General features: G+C 39.7%; 1 protein-coding gene across 1 annotated transcript in view; it reads left to right on the forward strand.

Moving 5' to 3' along the window:
• Nucleotides 1–24,566, forward strand: part of LOC122558914 (5'-nucleotidase domain-containing protein 2-like) — a 63,520-nt gene that overhangs the window by 26,949 nt on the left and 12,005 nt on the right. The window contains exons 7-11 of the mRNA XM_087994201.1: nt 1,064–1,124; nt 2,717–2,819; nt 4,282–4,383; nt 5,005–5,086; nt 21,486–21,572. Coding sequence (XP_087850327.1) covers nt 1,064–1,124; nt 2,717–2,819; nt 4,282–4,383; nt 5,005–5,086; nt 21,486–21,572 — 435 coding nt within the window. The remainder of the gene's footprint in view (nt 1–1,063; nt 1,125–2,716; nt 2,820–4,281; nt 4,384–5,004; nt 5,087–21,485; nt 21,573–24,566) is intronic.

The following is a 24,566-nucleotide window of genomic DNA, read 5'->3' on the forward strand; positions in this document are numbered from 1 at the left end:
CAATAATCGAAAGTTATCACTAGATAGAAGCCAAAATAAATTCTATTTATAGTCTGTTACTGTTTAACTCTGAGGTAGCAAACAGTGTTATATTTGCAGTTGTTCTATTTTCATTTCAGTGACTCTTAGACCTTATAGATTCTACATTGGGTGGATTGTACATCAGACTAGGTAGTATTGGTCAACTCAAGTGTATTTTAGACGAGAGGTGTTCTTGATTGGTAAGGGGATTAGAGTTATTGGGAGAAAGCAGGAAAATGGGGTTGAAAAATGTATCAGCCATGATTGAATGGCAGAGCAGACTTGATGGACCAAATTCTGCTTCTATGTCTTGTGGTAGTTGTGTAGAACAGTCAAATGTTAACCTCTCTAGGAAGTCCGGTCAGATCTGAGGCAATGCAGAGATCTAATTCCTGGGAATCAGTGATTGCATAGTGCTTCCACATTTCAGTTTTACTTCCAATCCCATTTTGATTTATATCAGCCTATCTTGTCAAATACTGTTTGGTTTTATTTGAAGTTGTTGAGATGATTTACACACACTGAAATTTCTCTAGTAAATATTCTAAAGCATGCAAAAAAGGCATCGTGAGAAGCTGCAACAAACTGGAGTGTTTTTCCATGGTGTTCCTAATTGAGTGCTCCCATCCAAAAGCCTAAGCTACTGCCAGAGTGGATTTAGATTTGATTGCACAGCCCCATTTTGTGAGGCTGGCTGCCATCAGTTGCGTCTTGCAATCTGCAGTAGTTCATCCGAAATGTAGCCCGAGGTGTTTCCTTAATAAAAGGGGCAAAGACATTATCCATTCCACCCACTTGGTGAATCCATAAATACATACAGTTAGGAAAGAGAACTTGAACTAAGATGTGGAAATGCAGAAGTTTTGCAAGTGTGATTTTACATCCTGAAGAACAATCTTTTTATGGGTGTACTGCATTTCCTAAAGCACTAATTACTACTGGATAGGAACAACAAAAATTTTATGGAGACAATTTTTTTTTAATATAAAAACCTTAATTTACAACTACTTCCTTGTTCCCTCCCTCCTGTCTTTTCCTTCAGGATGCTGTAACTAGTGTCCATGTTAAAGGAATGATGTACAATTGGATTGAACAGGACCTAGGTGAGTCACTAATATTTAGTACTATATTTCTAGTCTCCGAGAGAAAATTAGCTATCTCTGATGCGAGATGCTCAATTATGCGATTTAAGTGTGCAAATTTACCATTTTAAGATCCTGCTGATCTAAAGAATAAGCAATTCATCTTCAGTGATCAAGCTAATTCATTAACATGTTCACTGCATAAGTGTGTGCGTGTGTGTGTGTGTGTGTGTCTGATTTGGGCTGGATTTTCATCTTTTGAGGCTGTTAGTGGGAGTTGGGGAAAGCTCCTGGTTTTGCATGTCCATGTCTGGTTGTTTCTTTTTTTTGGTTGTCAAAGTTTTCATTGTGGAGTTGGGCACTTGTATGGTGGAGTCAGGACAGCCAACCTGGGAAAGGTTCAGAGGTGGCACATTGCTGCCAGCTGCTGAAGCGGCTTGATGCTGCAGGACTTCAACCAGTTGCAATAAAAGTGATGTCCTTCTGCCCTTACTAATCCACTCCTCAAGTGCCATCCTTTTCCAATCATGGTCTCTGACGCACTGTACTATAACTACACCCCCCCTGCACTCCATCCAAATCCTCCATAGCCCATCTGCCTATTGAGTGCCAACCCAGACACACCCCACCCACTAGCTTTTTCCCTTGCATACTCTATGCCAACTGAGTTTCCACCATGCACTGATCCCTGTTTAATCCCTGTAACTACACTATAGCTTTGGAAAAAAGGAAGTTTGTATTCATAAGGCCACGTCAAAGACAGCAGAGCCTCATGTAAGTGCCGATAAAACAGACTTCACAGCCTCCCTGCTGCCAAAACTGTCCTACTGATAGGAGGTAGAAGCAGTCAGAGTACCAATGCTAACAGAAAATTAAACCTGAGGGCTGTCAATAGTGGAACTACTGTTTTTTTTTTTTGCAAACCGATATAAATTTTGTATTATCTTTTTGTATTAAAATTTAAAGAACAAGAGATTTAAATTCTTTTTATCAGTTTGACAATTTCACATTTCTTTATCTGGCTTCTGAGCATTTTATTTATCCTATGCAGTTGTGGGACACAGTGCTGGTTCAGACCATTCCTGGAGTGAACATCTGATGTTTGTTCTCGGCATTCCGTTTTACTGGTCCAGCAGATGTTTCAATTCCCTAATGCGCACTTCAACAACTGTCCCTTGTTGAAAAGGGGCCAAGCCTACTGTACCCAGGTCCTCTCCTCCATTTTAAGGTCTTGGGATTCTCCTAAACTCCATGAAAATCCAGCCCAGTATCACTCTTCAAGGTGACCTCCATAATGTATGTTGCCATGTTCCTATAATTAAACCCCTGTAATTTCTTTCCCACATCCTTCCCAGCTGTATGGTCATCAGTCATTTGTTTGCTGAGTTAATATTTTTTCAGGTTTGTTAAATAATGGAGGGGGAAAACCATAATCTTTTAATTAGACTGATTTGAGAAAATAATAGGTGAGTTTCACCAAAAAGGTGAACTGTCTCAACCTAATGGTGTCAGTAAAATGCTAATTGAGAAGGTGCATCAAGAATTTGTTTTTGAATCAATTCAAACTCTATTAGTATTGAAATAGAGTAATGATTCCTTTCCTTCCCATTCAGAGAAGTACATCCTTCATGGTGATGAAATATACGCTGTCCTAAACCGGCTGGTTAATAATGGAAAAAAGCTCTTTCTTATAACCAATAGTCCTTTCAACTTTGTGTAAGTGGTAATTTTGGTTATCTAAGCTTTGTATTATTTTTAGCTGTTGCAATCATCCTTTTTCCAAGATGCCATTGCTCTCCTCCTGAACCAGAGTTATATACCAAGATCACATGAGTCTGAGTATGATACGAAATGAGTTCCACAACACAGCTAGAAATTATGAATGATCAGGCTAAAAACTGGATTCAGTTTAGAACCAGTGTCTTTCCTCAGTGGTCAGCAACAGATGGCTCAGTATTGAGGGAAAAACAAGACTTTTAAATGAGGTTCAAAAATTAAGTACAGCAGTTAGTCGGTCAGATGTTTTAACACGATAGCTTCCACACTTTTTTGTTTTTATGTTCACCAGTTTAGTATGAATGAAAAATTAAAGTTTTATCTGTTGGTGACATTCCTGAGAAGTTACTTTAGAAGGAAATAAGTACATTACCCAATAATTAAGTTGCTTCAAATGCTCATTTCAAAGGTAATGGAATCCCTGGTATGGAGAACCCCACCAGAATTTATCTCTCTATTGGACTTGGTGGGGTTTCATTGTGGGAACACACTTGTGTCTGGAATTTTGTTCTTCTCTAGTAAAGTTTGTAAATACCATTTTGGTCACATTACTCTGGAGGCGTCTAACCCAAGGAATTGACACCATTATTTTGGTGTGTTAGCCAGCTCTCTGGGAAGCTGCAAAAGCAGAGCACTGTGGGATTTGGAAAGCTGAAATAAAAATGGAAAATGCTAGAAACACAGCCTAGTCTGGCCTCATCAATGGAGAAAGAATGGGTTAGTGTTTAGAGTGTGTGACTTTTTTTTCTCTGGGTTAGTTGGTAATACAATTTGTTTCTTCTTTTACCTTTTTTCATTTTCTAGCAAACTGTTTTGTTTAGCAGCACAAAAGAAATTTTAAAAATTGTTGCAACCCACCAAGGAGTTGTCAAAAAGATGAGAACTGATTTTTCCCACTCCTTTCCTGGTCATAACAGAAGAAAGAGATTATCTATTTCAGGGATGCTAGGTGATATTAGAATTGCCTTTTTTTTACTCAACTTCTCAACTTTATATCACAAAGTTACAGCTTTTTATAAAAGGGGTGACCTATTAAAGAGAACTCCCACTAGACCTTTGTTCTGCTTCTCTGAGCAGCTTGGTGAAGGGGATGAATGACAAATCTTTAGATTTGAGGTGTACTTCTGAATTTGTGGTAGATTTATAGAATCTAAGTATTTTAAATTGAAATGGGGGCAAAAACTGTTGTTTTTCATCCTATGTATGCTGCCTGATAACTAAAATGGCCAAGTTAGCTTCTCCGTTGTACCAAGCTGCAACAGAAAAATAAAAAGAAATTAAATCTGGTGCATCACCCTGTCATCCACCCATCTGTCAGGATTGGTCTGGTTTTCTTAATGAACATCAGTGTGGCAATATGTTCAAGTATTGCACAAATATCTTTCACATGTACTTTTTACAGTGATAAAGGAATGAAATACATGGTAGGAAAGGACTGGCGGGATCTCTTTGACTTGGTGATCGTCCAAGCTGATAAGCCAAGTTTCTTTACGGATAAACGCAAGTAAGTAGCTTTTGTAAGTATGAAGGGAAAAGAAAATAATAAGGAATAGTTGCAATTTGCAACTCTTCATGATTTTCCACGAAAGTCAGTGTTCAGAAAATATCTGACTTGTGTCAGCCTTTTTAATGGAATAGTTGTGTGCATAGAGAGGCATTGGAAGTAAAGTGGAATTACTTGTGATCCTAAAGTTATAGATCGATTTAAAACCCTGGTGGACAGAATAGTAATATGTTCTGTAATGTGCATCTCTCTACTCATTAGTTTCAGTTCTATTCATGTGGCTTTCTTCTGTGAAATAAGGTAAGAGTCAGAGTGTGGTGCTGGAAAAGCACAGCCAGTCAGACAGTATCCGAGGAGCAGGAGAGTTGACGTTTTGAGCATAAGCTCTTCATCAGGAATAAGGCCTGTGGGCCAAGGGGGCTGAGAGGTAAACATGGAATGAATCAAACAAGCCGCCTTCACAAAATTGAGAAGAAAATACTTTGCTGAAATTAAGACCATAGTATAAGCATGCATTTTGTCAATGATTTTATATCTGACTACTTTTTAGGGTTGCCTCTGTTATTAAGACTCTCAGACTTTCTAATTAGTGACTGAGTAATGATCTGTTTTATTTCCTAGGCCTTTCAGAAGATTGGATGATACTGGTGTACTGCAGTGGGATAAGATCAACAGACTAGAAAAAGGAAAGATGTATAAACAGGTCAGAGCAATTGATCCGTGCTTAAATAGTTATAGCATTTTGATCTGCATGGCATTCCTGCAATCTATTTTCTGATGTTGTGCAGCATGGTTTAGCAAAATCAGCTTTGTACTTGAGCTGATTTCTAAAGCAGCTTTTGTAAGCAGAAGAAATATAGGTTTATCTGTTTTTGTGACATGGTTTTTTTTTTAGTTTGTAATTTCAGTCAGAAAATAAAATTGGAGAGAGGAAAATTTATCTAACGAATTATGTTTCACTACCTGACCATAGTTAACTTATTTACCATGTTGAACATTTTGGATGACTAAAACCAAGAGTGTAAAACTGAAACACATTTTTAAAAAAAAATCAAACTTTCCAGCTAATGATTAGATGGATTTTTTTACATTGTGCATTTCTATCCTTAATCCACAAAAGAACAAATATACAGCAAAAATACTGCAGGAAATTGCTTTATTTTTAAATACAGAGAACACTGGGGAGTAATTCATTTGGTTAATTGAATGCTAGATAATATAGTTTAGCCAAGCATCAGGACTTTGCGATCTTGCCAGATAATCCGATGTTCGGATCATTGAAAGCCAGATAATCGCAGTTCCTCTGTAGTTGAATGTATAGTTTACTGGATTCTTGAGTTATGGAGGTAACTTATGGGTAATAAACTCCTTTGTAAATGAGTTTAATCCTTTCTATAGTGTTTTCCGTCAGAAAGGAAAATTCGATTATTTACTGTATTACCTTCACTGTTAACTTTGTCCCAAGGATTTATCATTGAATTTATTCTAGTTCTCGCCTGTATGGTGCCCCTTGGTAGCAGCATCGGAGAACACATCAGCTTCCACATGTGTGGTGATGCCCAGTTTTACCTCACCACGACCTCGCTCTACACCCCTCCACAGTCTGTTTTCAGGTTGATAATCAGACCTGGATAAGCAGAAACTGTTTTCAGCTAAAAATTTCTCCCATAGGCACCATTTTCATCAGTATTCCTGGCAACTGTCTGAGACTGAACCAGACTCTTTTTTGGAATCTCAATTTCATACCTTGATTCAAAATTGAGCTTTCAACCATATTTACAGTATTGCACAGCTGGTCTTTTCACTTCTGTAATATCTCCACTGTTTCTCTGGTTTCTGAAACCATCATCCACATCTGTATTTTAACCTTGACTTTGACTATTTTATTACACTTTTGTGGACAGTATCCAACATTCCATCCTGTTAATTTCAGGGCAAATACAGTTCTGCTTCCTGTGTCCTAATTTGCACTAAATAGCATTCAACCGTTGCCCTGTGCTTGTTAACCTGTACTGGCTCCTAATTAAGCTGTGCCTTGATTTTTAAAATTCTTCTTTGCCTGCCCTCTTCCCTAACTCTAATCTCCCATGACCCAACAACTTTCCAAGATACCTGCACTCTAATTCTGGTATCGTGAATGTCTCTGTCTCTCTGATTTTTAATTGTCCATAATTGGTGGCCATGTTTTCAGCTGCCTACACCCACAACTATGCAAACCTTTCCTTTAAGTTTATTTAGCTTTCTATCTTACTTTCCTCAAGGACTAGCTCTTCAAGCATTGGCCGTCTGCCTATGTGACTTGGTGCATGTTTTGCTTTATAATGCTGTTGTGAAGCAGCTTGGGATGATGTTAATCCATTTAAAGGCTGTATATAAATACAAGTTGTTTATAACAAATGTACTACTTCTACTTTATTTGCTACTCTTGCTCTTTTAAATAGTTCAGTAGATTTGCATAATTTTCAAGATTGCTGTTTAATCATGTTTTGTAATTAAGTGACCATTTGAGTTTGTTGTAATTTGAGTTTTAGTGTATTTGTTGAATATGACTGCTGTCATTCTAACATCCAAGAATAATATGCATAATTTTCTCAATGGTGCCACTTTGAAATTGAAGTGAGTTTGAAAATTATTCTAGAGTCAGAGGTACAGTATGGAAACAGACCCTTCAGTCCAACTCGTCCATGCCGACCAGATATCCTAAATTTAATCTAGTCCCATTTGCCAGCACTGGCCCATATCCTGCTTAAACCCTTCCTATTTCCGCACCCATCCAGATGCCTTTTTAGATGTAATTTTACCAACCTCCACCACTTCATCTGGCAGCTCACTCCATATCTGCACCACCCTCTGCATGAAAAAGTTGCACCTTTTTTTAGGTCCCTTTTTTAACCTTTACCCCCTCGCCCTAAACCTATGTCCTCTAGTTGTGGACTTCACCCCCCCACCCCCACCCCAGGATAAAGATTATTTACCCAATCCATGCCTCTCATGACCTTAATCTCTATAAGGTCACCCCTCAGTCTCCAATGTTCCATGGAAAAAGGCCCTAGCCTATTCGGCGCCTCCCTATAGCTCACACCCTTTTTCACCCATTTGTTCATGGGATTGACTTCACATTTTATCAAAGTACAATCTGTGCTTTGTATGGTGCGGGAGTGGAACAGCTGCTTGGGTTTCTGAACCCAGCTCACTCATTTCAGCAAAGCAGTAAATCCTGACAGAATGTTTCCCATAGTTAAGTGAAAATTGTAGGATGTATTTTTTTGGGTATCTTTTTTAGTACATGAGGTTTATTTGACTGGTATCTGGTGACTTTTTTAAAAAAAAAAATTCTTCCAACGTTAGATTAAAAACTGAATTGCAGGTTCAGGTAATCTGACCATAGCTGTGTCCCTCTCTGAAATAGAACCAAGAATTATTTCTCCTACACCAGAGTGGAGCAGGGCAGTTCTCTCTGTTTTCATAGCCATATTTAGCCCTCACTGAACACCAAGATACAAATTAAATGGTCGTTATCTCACTGGTGTTGTCGGACATTGCTGTACACAAGATCTGCCTCCACTAAAGCTATGCTTCTGCGTTATCCACCGATTGTGATGCCCCTTGCAAGACTTTGGGGCTATTGCCAGGCACTTTGTAAATGCAAGCCCTCTTTCTTTTGTGTTGTTAAAAGAATGAGTGATCATTTAGGCCTACAATTTTTTTTTAAAAAAATCATCAGTTCATTAAAATCCTTTTTTGTAAACAATGTCTTAATGATGGCAAACCAGAGACCGTCATCAACAGCCAACAACCTCAGTTAGCCTTGTGCCTTTCTAAAGGATATTGCCATGATGCCTGCATTTGAATAGCAGGCACTGTACAAGTTTGCATTTGAATCATGGCCAATTAAGTGAGTTGCCAGAAAGCCTGAGACCTGTTGTATTCCAGCAAGAAGCAAGGGAAATAAAGGAAACCAGTTTCTAACTTGGTACTCTTGCTCGTGATCAGTAACAGTTTCAAATAGTTTCTTCACAAACATAAATGAAATCTATCAATATTGGCAAAACATCTGTTTAGGGAGCAAACTGTAGAATTTCTAACAAAGTAGGGATCTTTAGCTTGTTGAGGCATTTTGCTGTTAAAGACTACTTGCTATTGACATGCAAATCATTTCAATGCAAATGGGATTTTTGTTTTGATAGTGAAAGGGCAGTGCTAGGAAAATTTGGGGTTCTATATATTTCTAGAGTTTTCAAAACTGATGTGATTTTAAATTTGCATAATTTACCTCTAAGTTAGAAACCAGGTAAACAGTGAATGAGACATTTTTGAAATAAATGAGATTCTTTTAAGTGCCAATCTGTGTTATCAGATGGGAAAATGCATACATGGACCATAAATGCATATATGGTATCAAAAAGATTGTTATTTAGGTAACATCCTCCAGTGGTTGCCATAAACTGCAAGAATGTAACAAAAGATTCTTAATTGAGGTTGCATAATAGACTTAAAAGCCTTTTTTGAAAACCTGTCTTATGTCACCTTGCTAGTTTTTATTGAAGCAAGTTATTTAGACTGTCAACATAATAGTTACTGAAAAAAATCTGCATATTGGCATTAAAGTAACTTTCAAATGAGACTATAATTTTTTTTTCTTGTTGATCTAGTTTACCTGTTAAATAGTCATCTGCTGATTTAAGCTCCATCCTTGCAGTGAACATTCATATTTTGCAAATCTCAGCTCCTGTAAATTTTAGTTGTACCATGCTTTAGTCAGGGTTAGAAAATAAATTGCAGTCTAAAGTATTTCTGGGTGAGTATATGTTTTGAAAATGTCATGATGCCATTAGAGAGGTATTCTAATTTTGCCAGTAATATTAGATGCTGTGTTTACATTTTTAACTAGGATTCCAGGTGAACTGTAGGTCTATTTTTCATTGAATGCCTCTTTCAATTTGTACTGATTTGAAATTTAATGACCACTGGGCTTGTGCTTTGTGACATGAATGCATGTCTGACAGCATGACCAGATGGAAAGTTGTTTCCTAAATTCTCCAACCCTACTCCTGTCCAAACTCCAGCAGGTGACCTGTGTCACAACTGCAGAAGAGGATTTCAACTGTTAACAGCATCAATATAAATACCCTTTCGATCAATTTCCTACCAACGATGTCAGCAATCTGCACTTTGGGCAGTCTCAGCATTTTGGAATTTGCATCTGCTTCTGTGTCAGCAAATAGAAACTGGCACTGCTTCCATCTAATTGCATCTATTCTAGGGCATGGAATTCTACCGTATATAAATAGGTGGACTTTCTCACAGGCATTTTTGGGAGATTCCTACTCTGACCACGTAAAACCAGTCGCAGCATAAAGTGGAAACTTTTTTGGCATTGGACTGACAGTGAAAGAATTTGGTGTTTTGTCTTGGCTCTCTTTTTTTTGATTTCTGCTTCCCCATTTCTGGCTAACCTGTCTCCACTCCACTTTCCTGCCCTTCACCCCGTAACCTTTAGATTCCTGTAGATCTGAAATCTGTTGACAGCCCTCAGGGAATTTTGAAGTTTTACAGCCCTTCAAGTTACAGAAGAAATTTTTTCCTTCTCTTCATCCTAAGTGCCGTCAACTAATTCTGAAACGTTAACCTCTGAGGTCATCGAGGCAGGTGGCTCAATTTCTAAACTTACTGGACTGGCCTTGGTTAAGTACCCTTAATCGTCATAAGACTTTTGCTCTGGTACGCAATGGGTTGGAAGGGGGTGGAGGTGATGGCATATCTGGGGTGGGGTAGGGCTTAGCTGATACTAAGAAGACATGGTGTGAAGGAAATGCTGAGGCAGGTTAGTTAGAAGGTCCACTCTTTGATTCTGAGAGTTTATCCTGGTTTTTCAAGAATGTTTTAAGGCCTCTTGCTCCTCCCCATCCAATCTGGCCCTTTTAACTCTCTTTACCAGCATAATGTGAACTTACACAGTATTCACCGTCAGTAAGACTCCAGGAGCCACGTAGACGTGAAAAAATCTTAACCCCAATTCAAAAGGGCAGCAATTTTTAAAAGCCCTTTTCACCTGATTAGAAAGTATCCTTAACCAACCTGTTCAGAAATGTTATTATGCACCTCTGGAGCAAGTGGGACTTGAACCCAGGCATCCAGACCCAGAGGTGGAGACACTACCACAAGATCCCGATCAAGTGGTTAATATCTCATTTAAAAACAAACAACCTCTGTTCCTACTCTAATCCTTTTTTAAATATTCTGTTTTAAGCTGTTAATTAAACTGAGCCTGAACCCCACTGAGACAAGATTAGCTTTTGAAACTCAGCCAAGCTTTTGTAACAAATGATCCTTGGGGAATGTCAATGCACAATTAAACTGCTTGAACATATACTATCCCAGCATATAAATCCAAGTGTTTAAAATCACTGGCAATGACATTAGTTTCTTTTGCAGTTTAAAAGAGGAGGGAATTTGAAAACATGAGACTGTGACCGTTAAACAGATCTTGTTAGTCCTTTTGAGTACTAGTCCATCAATTTGTGACTTCCACACTCTGGGTGAAAGTCCTTGGAAAAACCAAAATGTGGTCTGTTTTGAAGTCTGTACTCCATTCAAATAGCCCTTTTATGTTCTGGCTTCCTGTCGCTATGAAGCACGCTCTCTCTTCCTTTTTTTTTTCCCCCCTCCTGGTGAGAATTGGATCGATTGGAATTGGGGGTGGGTTTTCTGTGTTCAGGTTCCTGCAGACGGACTTTTTTTTAAAAAAAAAAAAAGGAATCCCAGACTCTTGACAATAATTCTGGGCAAAAGTGAGGACTGCAGATGCTGGAAACCAGAGTTTAGATCAGAGTGGTGCTGGAAAAGCACAGCAGGTCAGGTGGTATCCAAGGAGCAGGAAAATCGACGTTTCGGACAAAAGCCCTTCATCAGCAATGGAGGCAGGAAGCTGCTAGAATGGAAAGATAGATGGGGGTGGGAGGCTTCCTGCCTCCATTCCTGATGAAGGGCTTTTGCCCAAAACGTCGTCTTTTTTTTTTCCCCCTGCTCCTTGGATACCGCCTGACCTGCTGTGCTTTTCCAGCACCACTCTGATCAAACGATAATTCTAGGCCCTAGTTTTAGATTCTGTACTCGGTGGAATCGGCTTTCTGCACCACTCCATAAAACTGCCTGAAACTTGACTTTAAGGTTTGCTGACAAGCTGCATTTGATCATTTAAACATCTTGGCTTGATTACCAATCTAAATAAGACTGGGATCTCAAAGTGATGAGGGATTCCTCTGCTCAGTCAAATATCAAGCATGCAAACTCAAATCTATTTCCACAAAATGAGATTTCAGTTAATGGGGAGATAAAAAGAAAATTCTTTCTGAAATGTAAAATGTCACTCCAAAAATAAAACCAATAGTTTATTTGAGCTCAGCCCTTTTTTTTTCTTTGAAGAGTCCAAGGCTGATCTTAATATTATGGGTTTTTTTTTGAAAGCACAGAACATGCTGTATTTTTTTTGATACAGTGACTGGCCTGGAACTGCTGATTCCAGCAGTTTTACTGTCTTGTGAAACACAGTTCTTCCTTACACCAAATGTGTCAAAGATTTTTTTTCCTCCAAAGAGCAAAAATTTCCAGGGCTTAATTTTGGTGTTCGGAAGAGCTGCAATATCTAAAGAATTATTCTAAATTGGATTTTCTGCTGTGTTGCTATTCATGTAAAACCTGGAAGATTTAACTGTTGCCATGGGAACAGTACCAACAATTGTGTATAACTGCCTACAAAAAGTTGGAATGTCTGCTGACTGACAGTAGCCAATGGCCAAGCCTGATTTTTACCCTAGACATTTTCTATGTTCAGTCAACAAAACTGATGTAAGCAGCTTGAAAACCTACAGAAAAGCAAACCAGAAACTGCATTGCTGGGCAGTCGGACTGGAGAACCTCCTTGGTACAAGTTCCTAAAGGCAACTGTCTGTGTGGAGTTAGCACATTCTCCCCATGTCTGTGTGGGTTTCTTCCGGGTGCTTCGGTTTCCTCCCACAGCCCAAAAATGTGCAGGTTAGGTGAATTGGCCATCTGGGTGGGTTGCTCTTCGGAGGGTCGATGTGGACTTGTTGGGCTGAAGGGCCTGTTTCCACACTGTAAGTAATTAATTAAATTTAAATTATTAAAAAGTCCTGTAGGGTGATAAAGCAAAACCTGAGGGAACAGCTAGCCATGTCACTAATGCCTGTCCAGCTCCTAGCTGTTTACAATAGCCAGCATTGCTAGAAGTATGAGCATAAGACCTGCAGCAAATTAGTTTACTTTTTAAGAACAGGGCATAAAATAAAGTCAACACAAAAATGATTTTTTTTTTAATTCTTAGCACAAACAATGGCATGTTAAAGAGGTGCTTTTTTTTAAATCCAAATCTCTGGAGATTCATCAACATAAGTTGAAAGCCATTATTTGGTGCCTATGGGCAAAGCCTGTGTTGCGAATAAGGTTTTAAACTGAAAACCAAATGCTTGCAGCTCAAATTTATCTGTAATTAAACCTGCTTGACAAATGCAAATACACTTGTTTAGATTTTGGAATTTGAGATGTGATATACTTTAATGCCAGAGTAAGAGAGAACAGAGTTCTTCCATTTATTCCTGAAATAGAAGTGGTTTTGACTAACCTTGGTGTTCCATTTCGCAGAACTTTTGAAGGTTTTTGTGCAGTCTTTTTTAGTTTGATAATTGCTTTCTAATAGAAATAGAAGAACCTGAATAAATTGCTATGACACGTTGTCACTTTAAATAAATGTCCTTGATTTATACGATGAAATCCTGGCCCCCAGAGCATTGTGAAGTGTTTCACAGCCAATTTAAATCTGTTATGAAGTGTCAAACAGAGGTAATTTTGTGCAGGCAAGGCTTTCAACAAGCAGTTATATAAATGATCAGTTGATTTGATTTTGTTGATCTTGATTGAGGGATAAATATTAACCAGAACAACTGTCTGCTTCTTTTCACGTAGAGCCATGGAGACTTTATCATCTATTGACTGACTGGGCAGATGTTGCCTCAGTTTTGTGTCTCATTTAAAATGGTGGCACTTCTGGCGATGTGAAGTACTTCCTCAGTGCTGCACTACTGTAGGCCTGAAGATGCCCTTCAAGGCCACTGCTACGGAGTCATTGTCCAGATTCACTATTTGTATGTGAAAATCTTGTATTTTCAATCATTTAATCAACGAATATAGCAAAAACAAGCTGGAAATAATCTCTCATATGCTTGTAAATCTAAACCAATCCAGACTCCCCAGTCAGAAATTATTTTTTCCTCTGGATGTCATCAACATTTTCTCTTGATAAGTGTCATTCCAACTTCTGAAAAATGTCATTCATTAGGTGTAGAGGACAGCTGTTTGGGTTTGCTTTCCTTTTAAAAAGGACTTGATGGAGGCTCCTTTCTGGTACTAAGTTTTGTGTGAAATGATATCAGAGATGGGTAGAATATTTAACTTTTTTCAATTTCTAAATTATGTTAAGGGATGGGTAACATTTTTTAGTTTACTTGTCTGTAGTATTAACCTTGCTCTTGGGTGTTTTTTTTTCTCTGTCGGGTGGTTGGTGTAGGTGGCGTGACCCTTCCTGGTAGGAGTTGAGGGCGGTTGGGATAGTTAGTAGTGTTTAGATTAGATTAGATTACTTAGTGTGGAAACAGGCCCTTCGGCCCAACAAGTCCACACCGCCCCACCGAAGCGCAACCCACCCATACCCCTGCATTTACCCCTTACCTAACACTACGGGCAATTTAGCATGGCCAATTCACCTGACCTGCACATCTTTGGACTATGGGAGGAAACCGGAGCACCCGGAGAGTGCCCACGCAGACACTGGGAGAACGTGCAAACTCCACACAGTCAGTCGCCTGAGGTGGGAATTGAACCTGGGTCTCTGGCGCTGTGAGGCAGCAGTGCTAACCACTGTGCCACCGTGCTGCCCATAGTGTTGTAGGATGTGTAGGTACCTCCCTTTTGAATGGGGGGTAAATTCCTCCAATCAGTTCCTTTGGTGATGGTTTTTTTTTCCCCCCCTGTTTTTGTTGTACATTAGTTTTGTAAGCTTTGCAGATTTGTTGGCTATAGTATTTTAGTCTGTGGGGTTCTTGGGTTTTGTGGATTCTTTTGCATTAAAGCTCAGTGTTCTGTAGTTTGGGTTCTTCCTCTCTGGAGTCTAGATGTGCTATGGAAGGTTAAGTGGTGCACCTGGAATATTAAGGGGAGTCATTTACCTGTCAAGAGAAAGAAGATATTTTCCAGCCTTAAAAGGGAGAGGGTGGATGTTGTCTTATTACAAGAAACACACTTGGATGGTGCAGAGCATTTGAAGCTGCAACAGAATGGGTATGACTGGTTTATTTTTCATCCTTTTTTCAATAGGAGTAGAAGAGGTGTGGCCATTTTAGTTAGAATCTCAATTTAAGGTATTAGAGTACATTAAAGATACTTGGTAAATTTGTAATCCTTTAAAGCTTTGATACATGGGGAAGAATATATTGTTAAATGTTTACTGTCACCCAGCCCACCCCCTTAAATACTTGACACACTTTCTAGACTGGTTAACCATGCATCTCAGCATATTATTTCAATTGTCTCATAGACCCTATGGTCGACAGATTGTTCAAAGGCCTGCCGATATCTTCTTTGTGATCTCAACAATTAAAGGGATCTGTGTGTTGAATTGAGGTTGGTAGGTTTTTGGAGGCACCTTCAACCAACTGTCAGGGACTTCACGTTCTTTTCAAACCCACTTAAATGCCATACCAGGATTTATCGTGTTCTGTCCCCCGCAGCATATCTGGGCTCGGTGGTGCCATGTACAATTGGCAATATCACTATATCCAATCACGCCCCAGTGTATTTCTTCCTTAAGAATAAGGATACAGTGGGAGGCTCTAGGCACTGGCAACTGGACCCCTTCACCATCCAGGATTGCAAGTTTATTGAATTCTTTTGAGTTCCGGGCTTTTAGATATTAATTCAGGCTCTGCCAGTAGCCCATCCATTCTTTGGGAAACAGCTAAAGCCTACGCTAGGGGGTTGGTTATTTCCTATTCAGCCAGGTGAGCAGCAACGCTTGCTCGAGGCATGTCTGAAAGTAGCTGAAAAGGCATACTTTGACAGGCCCTCGCTGGTTAAACTGCTGAGGATCACAGCGCTTTGGTCTACGCTGAACTCCATGCTCACACGGGCAGCCAAGAGGGAGCTTACATTTGCAAGTCAAAGGCTGTTTTGAGTGTGGGGATAAACCTTGCTAGGAAAAGGTGTCCCTGAGTCATTACCTTGACCAGGGAGGACGCTGGAAATTTGACCTAGGATTCTGAAAGGAGTAATGCAGCATTCCAAAAATTGTACTGAATTATACAAACTGAAAGCTGTGGGAGTGGGTGGGTTAGGATGGAGTCTTTTTGTTTTTAAAGAATTTGGACTGTTCAGAAGTGATGCCTGAACAAGAGTCTCTCCTCAATGCCCCATTGTCAGACAAAAGATGCAGGAAGCTCTGAGGCAGCCCCAGAATGGAAAGGCGGAGTCCTGACTGGCTACCCAGTGAGTTCTATAAGGAATTTATAAATGTATTGTCAGGGCCGATGCTCAGTATGTTTAACTCACGTAGTCGTCGCCGCCTCCCACCACTTCTGAGAGGTGACCATCTCTCTTGTTCTTAAAACAGGAAAGGCCCCGGAGGACTGTGCTTGCTATAGACCCATTTCACTCTTGAATGTTGACTTCAAAATCCTATCCAAGACTCTGACATTGACATTAAGGCTAGAAACTGTACTGCCCACCACCATTATGAACCCTGTCTGGTCCTCCTTAAAAGGTCAGATCGACAGATCATGTCATCAGATTACTTGATCCAAGTATGTCAACCGCGATCTGTACAGGGATTAGTGATCTCCTTAGATGCAGAATAAGCTTTTGACAGGATCGAGTGGCCATATCTTTTTCATTCTTTTTGAAGTGGTTTGGCCTGGGAGAAACTTCATCAGGTGGGTGGAGGTTTTGTGTAGTGATCCTCTTGCCGCAGTCCTCACTATTGTGTATGGTCAAGCAATTTTCATATTTGTGGGGGCAGTTGACAGGGCTAACCCTCGTCACCATTGCTTTTCGCATTGGTGATCGGACTGCTGGCGGGAGGCGATACGCAGGGATCCCAATATAACTGTTCCATAAGTAGGGATGAATTCCCATAAGATCGCACTGTATATGGATAATGTTCTTGTCTTATCAAAGCCAACAGTCCCAGTGCTACACCTGATACAATGCATCAATCTATTTGGCTTCTCTGATTAGAAGATCGATTTTGCTAAGTCCGAGGCAATGGGTGGTCCCCCAAGAGTGCCTGATCCTGAGGGTGGATCTCGGTTTCAGGTCGCAGGAGGGCCTTCTCTACTTAGGTCTATTTATTACTCCTGTTTTGATTGGCTGTTCAAAGCCAATTTTGTCTATTTATTAGACAGAATTAAGCAGGACTTTCATAGATTGGAGGCACTTCCAATCACTTGGTTAGGTTGGATCATCTTCTTTAAAATGAACATTCTGCCCCACCTGTTGTATCCTATGTGAATGCATCCTCTGCTTTTTACAAAGCAAGTATTTAGACTGGTTTAGTTCTTTTATCTGGTACTGCAAGCAGCCCCTTTTATTAAATTGACTAAGTTTCAGTTACCTTACAGACTAGAAGGAGTGGGCCTACCAGCTATCAAAAAGCTCATTACTATCTTATGTGAATGTTTGGGCCCAGGAGGACCTTCACTCAATTTGGTTGGATATCAAAACATCTCGGGCAAGATGCCCCCTTATTAGTCAGTTGTTCTTAGACAAAATGAGAACAATTAAAGGATATTGCCATAGCCAATAGCCATCCATACTGTTAAGGCATGGAGGACAATGCAACAGGGTGAGGGCAATATTGCCAAAACATCATTTTTGACACCCATAATTGGTACGCCAGGCTTTCAGCCAGGGATGATGGACTCTGGGTTTAAACTATGGGCAGCTAGGGGCATGTCTTGCCTGGGTGACTTAGTCAGAGGAGACATTTTGACCAGTTGGCTTGGAATATGAATTGCCTAGTAGGGACCTCTCTCATTTCTTTCAAATTAGAAACTTCATACAAAAATAGACCACACTTCTAACTGATCCCTATAGGTCTAACCTGGAGAAGAGGGTGTTGAATGCTGAGGCCATTATCTGTTAGCAGCGCTTGTCAAAGGGACCCTCTAATAGATGATGAGACCGAACGGCTCGGTAAGGTATGGGAGAGGGAGTTGGACGTTGAGATCTCTTCTGCGATATAGGAAGATCTCTTGGGGAAATGTAAGAAGGATCTCTGTTTGCATCAGGACCCACGCCTTGCAATTTAAGATGCTCCACAGGGTCCATCTGGCCCCATACCACCTCGCTAAATTTAAAGTGGGAGCATCTCCAATGTGTCCTAAATGTAAAGTGAGCGTGGGCACTTTAAATTTGGTCCTGTCACAGACTGCGGGCGTACTGGAGTGGTGTGGTAGGCAAAATAGAGAATGCCTTGGGGGCCGAGGTGCAGATGGGCCTTGTGTCTCCACTTCTTGGCTTTGTTAATTCTCTTTCATCAGAGAAAAAAAGGCTTTTCAGTATCCTCATTTTTTGTGCTGGAAAGAACATTCTGTTAGGGTGGGTATTGGAAAATCCCCTGGGGCTACCATAACCTAGGCATAGAGCACATCCCCTTGGACTTTCTTACGAGTATGTTGCGCCATAAAACTGAGAATTTCTGTAAGACTTGGCATCCATTTTTGGACTACTTTGTCTGCCATACTAATAAGTGTCTTTATAAGGCATGGCAATTCTATGTAATGGATTTGATATCCAGAGTGGAGAAACTATGAACGTATGAATATATATAAACTTGTGCGCTTGATGATAAAGTGATTTGTTTTGTTTTGCTGAGCTTTTATGGTTATTATTAATAATATTTTCCTTTATAGCTTTAGTTTTTATTTATGTAATTAGAGGGTTGTTTTAATATTGGTTTGAATTGTTTGTTTTTTTTATTTGTTGTAATATTCAAAAGAGAATGTTTGTTTTTCAGTAAGTGTCATTCATTATTAGACATGGGCTTTGCTGGCTGAGCCAGCATTTTACACCCTTCCCAGTTACCCTTGACAAAATAGTGGGAATCTACTGCTGGGGTCCATTTGCGATAGGTATACCCCAAGTTGCCATTAGGGAAGGAGTTCTGGGATTTTGACCCTGCACACTGAAGAAATGGATGATCTATTTCCAAGTATGGTCAGTGTTTTCAATAGGAGCTTGCAGGTGATGGTATCCCTAGGTGCCCTTCCTTTCAGATGCTAGTGGTCCTTGATTTGGCAAGTGCTGTCTGAGGAGTCTTTGCATTTCTGCAGTGCATCTTGCACTTTCATTTTACATGAAAGGACATGGGATTGGGTAGTGTACTGACATGAGTGGAGAGCTGGTTGATGGGAAACAGTAGGAAGAAATGGATTTTTCCTGAAGTGCAGGGACTTGAGCCGCGTTATTTACAATATATAGTAACGAGGAACTGCAAATGTAATATCTCAAAGTTTGCAGACGACACCATACTGGGTAGGAAGATGAACTGAGGAGGATGCAGAGATGCTTCGCTCTGATTTGACAAGTTGAGTGAGTGGGCAAATGCACGGCAGGTTTAGTAGTATAATGTGGATAAGTGTGAGGTTATTCACTTTTTTGTAGCTTTTATAGGTTAATCATCCCATCCCAGGAATCAATCTGCTAAACCTTCATAGCACTCCTTCCACAATCAGGACATCCTTCTCAGGCAAAGAGACTAAAACTGTACACCGTGTTCAAACTGTGGTCTCACCAAGGCCCTGTACAACTGCAGCAAGACATTCCTGCTCCTGTACTCCAACCTCCTTGCTATGAAGGCCAATGTAACATTTTGCTTTCATCACCATATACTGTACCTAGATGCTTGCTTTCAGCAACTGGTCTATAAAGATATGCAGGTCTCAATGCACCGCCCCCTTTCTAAGTTTATCGTAATTCTTCAGACTGGATTAATTTGGACTCTCATCATTTGAGATAAGGAGATTATTCAGTGCTCCTCAATGTGTCTTTGTAAGATAGCCCCACTGTGTTTTGGGAATAAGTCTGGTGAGTCTTGATTGGATGCCCTTTATGGTAATATCTTTCCATGGGTTAAGTAGAGAAAACTGCAAACCTATAAAATTCTAATAGGACTTGACGACAGTAAATGCAGAAAGAATGTTTGTTTCTGATGACAGGAAGGTCCACAGCCAGGGGTCACAACCTAAGGATATTTAGGCCTGAGATAAGGAGAAATTACTTCACCCAGAGAATGGTGAGCCTGTGGAATTCTCTACCACAGAAAGCAATTGAAGCTAAAAAACTGAATGCTTTTAAGAAGCAGTCAGATATATTTCTTTGGGCTAAAGGAATCAAAACATATGGTGAGAAAGTTGGAACAAGGTGTGGAACTGGATGATCAACCATGACCATATTGAATGGTGGTGAAGGCTTAAAGAGCTGAATGGCTTATTCCTGCTCCTATTTTCGACATTTTTCTATGTAAGTGGTGTACAGTGTTGCTGCTGTGCGTCAGGATGGAGAATGTGAATGTCTTTGGATGTGGTGCCAATTGAGCTTTGTCCTGGGTGATGTCAAGTTTCTTGAGTGTTCTTGAAGCCATGCTTCAATGTAGGCAAGTCAGAAATAATTGTATTCAATTCCAGACTTGACTTGTAGATGTTGGACAGGCTTTGGGAGTTGGGAAGTGAGTTGCTCAATGTAGTACTCCTATCCTCTGACCTGTTCTTGTAGCCACAATATTTGCATGGCTATTTCAGTTCTGATCCATAGTAAACCCCAGGATGTTGATAGTAGAGGATACCAAGATGGAAATACCATTGAATATCAAGGGGCAATGCTTAGGTTCTTACTTATTAAAGATGGTCATTGCCTGGACTTCTGCAAATACATCTGTTGCTTGCCATTTGACTGCCCAAGCCTGGATATTGTCCAAGTCTTGACGTGTTTTGGCATGAACTGCTTCAGAATCTGTGGATGACACTGAACATTATACAATTACTGGCAAAGAGCCCCACTTCTATCTCTTTTTTTTTAGTGGGGGTGGGGCTGTAATGAGGTCAGAAGAGGTATCTTGTCAGGACCCAAACTAAGTATCACAACAAGTTTTTACTAATGCTGCTTGTTTGCACTGCTAGTGACCCCTTCCACTGACTGTGTATTGATGATTGAGAGTGGACTGATGGATGGTAATTGGCTGGGTTGGATTTGCCTTGCTTTGTGTACAGGAAGTAATGTTGTACTTTTTATCTTGTTGGACTCATCATCTGTTATGTGACTCAGCTAATATGCAATAAACTTGGAGACATACTAAAGATATTACCATTTGTGTCATGGCATGTGACCTGATGGCATAAAGCTTTAATTCTCCATCCTACTAGCACTACTTGAGGTATGAAGCAGAGGGATGTGTTACAGTTTCTAAAAGTGTGGTGCTGGAAAAGCACAGCCAGTCAGGAATGAACAGGCGAGTTGACGTTTCGAGCATAAGTTTTTCATCAAGATTCCTGACCGGCTGTGCTTTTCCAGCACCATATGTTTTGACTCTGATCTCCAGCATCTGCAGTCCTCACTTACTCCAAGTGTTAGTTTGTAAGGAAACTGCTCAGTTTTAGCCCAAATTTAGCAATGTCTGCTATTGTAGTGTATGTACATACAAGGATTTGTAATCGATGTCTATTGAATCTGTTAGCAGTACGCTACCCATGTTTAATTCTTACAGGACTTAAAGAAGAATTTGTCTCGAAAGTACCTATAATGTATTGAAGATAAAAAGTTCATATGGCAGTTTGGGAAGGGTGATCCAACATTATATATGCCAGTGTTGTGGATTCTCTTAGTATTTCATAACTGCCACTTTGTGCTTTTCTCTGGTCAATTGCTATTCTAAGAATCCATTTGAAGTCCTGAAAACCTCAGCATAACCTCTGAGACCAAACACCACTATCCCACTAATGTTCCCTCAAATTACTCATCTGTCTGTTCTTGATCTGCAGGGAAACCTATTTGAGTTTCTACGACTGACAGGCTGGGGTGGATCCAAGGTGCTTTATTTTGGTGACCATCTGTACAGTGACCTGGCAGTAAGTACAATTTGTATCTCTGAGCTTGAGTCTGAATAGAATTTGTGTAGTGATTTGCAAATTACTGGCAGCTCTCAAAATGGAAAATCATGAGTGAAACCGAAGTTATTCTTTTGGTCTATAACTGGTGATACTTATTGGAAATGTTTCATTTTGGATGTTTTCTGTTTGCAGATGCAAATAAAATGCCTGACTGATTTATTGATTTTTGGCTAAGGTATTCCCTGAGTGTATTTATTTAAGGAATAAATACTGACTGTTATGTTTGTCATACGCTAATAGCAGACAGATAATTTGTTAGAAACTGCTTGTCATCTCCAGTTTGGGACATAAATTTTAATTTCGATGTAAAGCTGCTGTTTTGTATTTTTGGCTTATTTGACAGCTATTGTAAGTATTAACACTGTTTTGAACCTTTTTTATGTTTTTAAAAAAAAAACTTTTTTCCAATAAATTATATGCAGGAGGTATTGAACCATGATTGACCTAGAGATGAGTAACATGGGCAACTATGGAAGATAAATATTTAAATGTTAACAGTGAAAGTTCTCAGTTGCCAGTGAGAACCAAGAAAATGACCCAAGTTCTATTGATTGATTTGATCCCATGCTGGATCAAAATTTTAAAAGTGTAATGTCAGGCAGACTAAACATAGGAAAAACCATCCCAAATATATTCAAATAAGAAATCACGGTATGTCTGGTGAGAAATTCAGACATTTTATGAAGTCCAATGTACTTGATCTGTTTTGATCATATATAGTGTAGATCAATGTGGCAATGACTCTTGAGGGTAGCAGCATGTGTGGGAAACTTAAGTGCTGTAATCTATTGTCAATAACTGTAGGTTCGTGCTAGATAAGGCTATATACATACCAACTGTTGCTACAGGGAGTTAATCGTCTCAGTTGGCTGGATGGCTGGCTTGTGGTGCAGAGTGATGCCAACAGTATGGGCTCAGCTCCCACATTGGCTAAGGTTACTGTGAAGTTCCAACTTACTCAGCCTTGCAAAGGGCCTGAGGCCTGGTGACTGTCCAGTTAAACCACCATCAGAGAGAGAGAGAGAGCCAGCAGCCTTATGGCCCTCTGGGACTATGGTGACTTTGCTCATCTTGCTATTTCTTTTGTCCAGGGTTTTCAATTCATTCTGATATAATGTGTGATTTATCAAATGTGTTAAGGGCATTTATTTCAGAGTTTGGATTTGAACTAGTGGATTGTGGGTTTTTAGTCTGTTAGGTCAGAAGGGGCTTAATTATTAACTTGAGACCATAAGATATAGGAGCATAAGTAGGCCATTCGTTCCATTGAGAGAAGAATGTTTTCCTCATCCCTGCCTTAAATGGGCAACATCTTATTTCTGAGATTATATTCTGTGGACCCAGACTCTCCCACAAGAAGAAACAACCTTTCCATATGTACCCCAACAAATATCTCAAGAATCTTGTATGTTTCAATAATGTTGACCCCATTCTCAAACTTCCAATGTGTACAGGTCCAACGTATTCAGCCTCTCTTCATGATTGTCCCTCCATACCTAGAATCAGTCAAGTGACTAGATTAGAGTGGTGCTGGAAAAGCACAGCAGTTCAGGCAGCATCCGAGGAGCAGTAAAATCGACGTTTCGGGCAAAAGCCCTTCATCATTCAAGTGAACCTTCTCTGAACTGCCTCTAATGCTACTAAACTTTCCTTGGATAAGGGGAGGAAAACCATTCAGTGTCTGCCACCTGTGACATAATTTGTAGGCTTTTATAGCTTTTAGCACAATCTTCATACATTTTATACTCTCTCTTCCCTTTTTGTTTTTGAAGTAAAGCCAACATTCCATTTGCCTTTACTGTTACATGCTGACATGTGAGCTGGCCTTTTCTGATTTTTGTAGGAGGACACACTAATCCCTTTTAGTGCTGTAACTTTCTGCAGTCTTTCTCGTATTAAGTAATATCCAGCTTCTCTATTCTTCCTGTCAAAGTCCATGACCTCACATGTTCTGTCTGCCAAGTATTTGCCTACTGGCTTAACCTGACTATAATCACGCTATAGACTCCTTGTCAACTCCCTGCTGCCTTCTCACCTATTTTTGTGATCTGGAAATTTGGCTATAGTCTATTCACTTTCCTCCTCCAAATCATTAATTTATATTGTGAATACTTGTGGTTCCACCACTGTTCCTTGTGGCACTCCGTTAGTTAAGATTGCCATTCTTACCCCAGTCGTTGTCTCTAGTCCTACGTCCGTGCCAATATACTATCTCCTACACTGTGGGCTCTTGTATGTTTAGTCTCCTTAATAACAGTGCATTTATAAATGCCTTCTGAAAATCCATATTAATTAGATCCATTACTTCCCCATTTATCTATCCTACTTGTTACCTTCTCAAAGAATTCTAATAACTTGTCAGGCATGGTTTCCCCCTCATGAAGTGGTGCTGACTCTGCTGGATCATATATTGTGTATTTCTAAATGTGCATCCTTTTATAATAGACTCTAACATCTTCTAAATAACAGGGTGTTAAGCTAACTGGTCATTTTTTTTTTTGTCTCCTTCCCTGTTTTAAGTAAGTTTTTTTTTTTTGCTTTCCCAGTTTTTCAATGTATTGGGACTTTTCCAGAATCTAAAGGATTCTTGAAAGATTACTGTCAGTGCATCAACTATGTCTGTAGCTGCTTTTTTAAAAATATCCTAGTTTCACCCTGTCGGGTCCAGGGGGCTCAAGTTTTTAGCCCCATTAGACTCGGTGTTAATTTTTCTCATGGTAATTATTTAGTTTTTCTTTACTTTCTATTTGCTCCTCGACTTATTTCGAAATTTCAGATGCCATAAATGTGTTCTACTTTGATTATATTGTACTTATGTATACAATGCCAGGGCCATTTCCTAGAACTCCATCATTACTATTTCCTCAGCCTCCATTCTCCTAAGGACTCCACATTAACTTTAGTTTTTCTCTTCCTTTTTTACTTATTTTAAAAAGCTGATGCTGAATATCT

This window comes from Chiloscyllium plagiosum, unplaced genomic scaffold (genome assembly GCF_037043375.1).
Source record: "Chiloscyllium plagiosum isolate Xiang-an unplaced genomic scaffold, Cpla_swu_hap1 HiC_scaffold_14, whole genome shotgun sequence".
In the NCBI taxonomy this organism is placed as follows: domain Eukaryota; kingdom Metazoa; phylum Chordata; class Chondrichthyes; order Orectolobiformes; family Hemiscylliidae; genus Chiloscyllium; species Chiloscyllium plagiosum.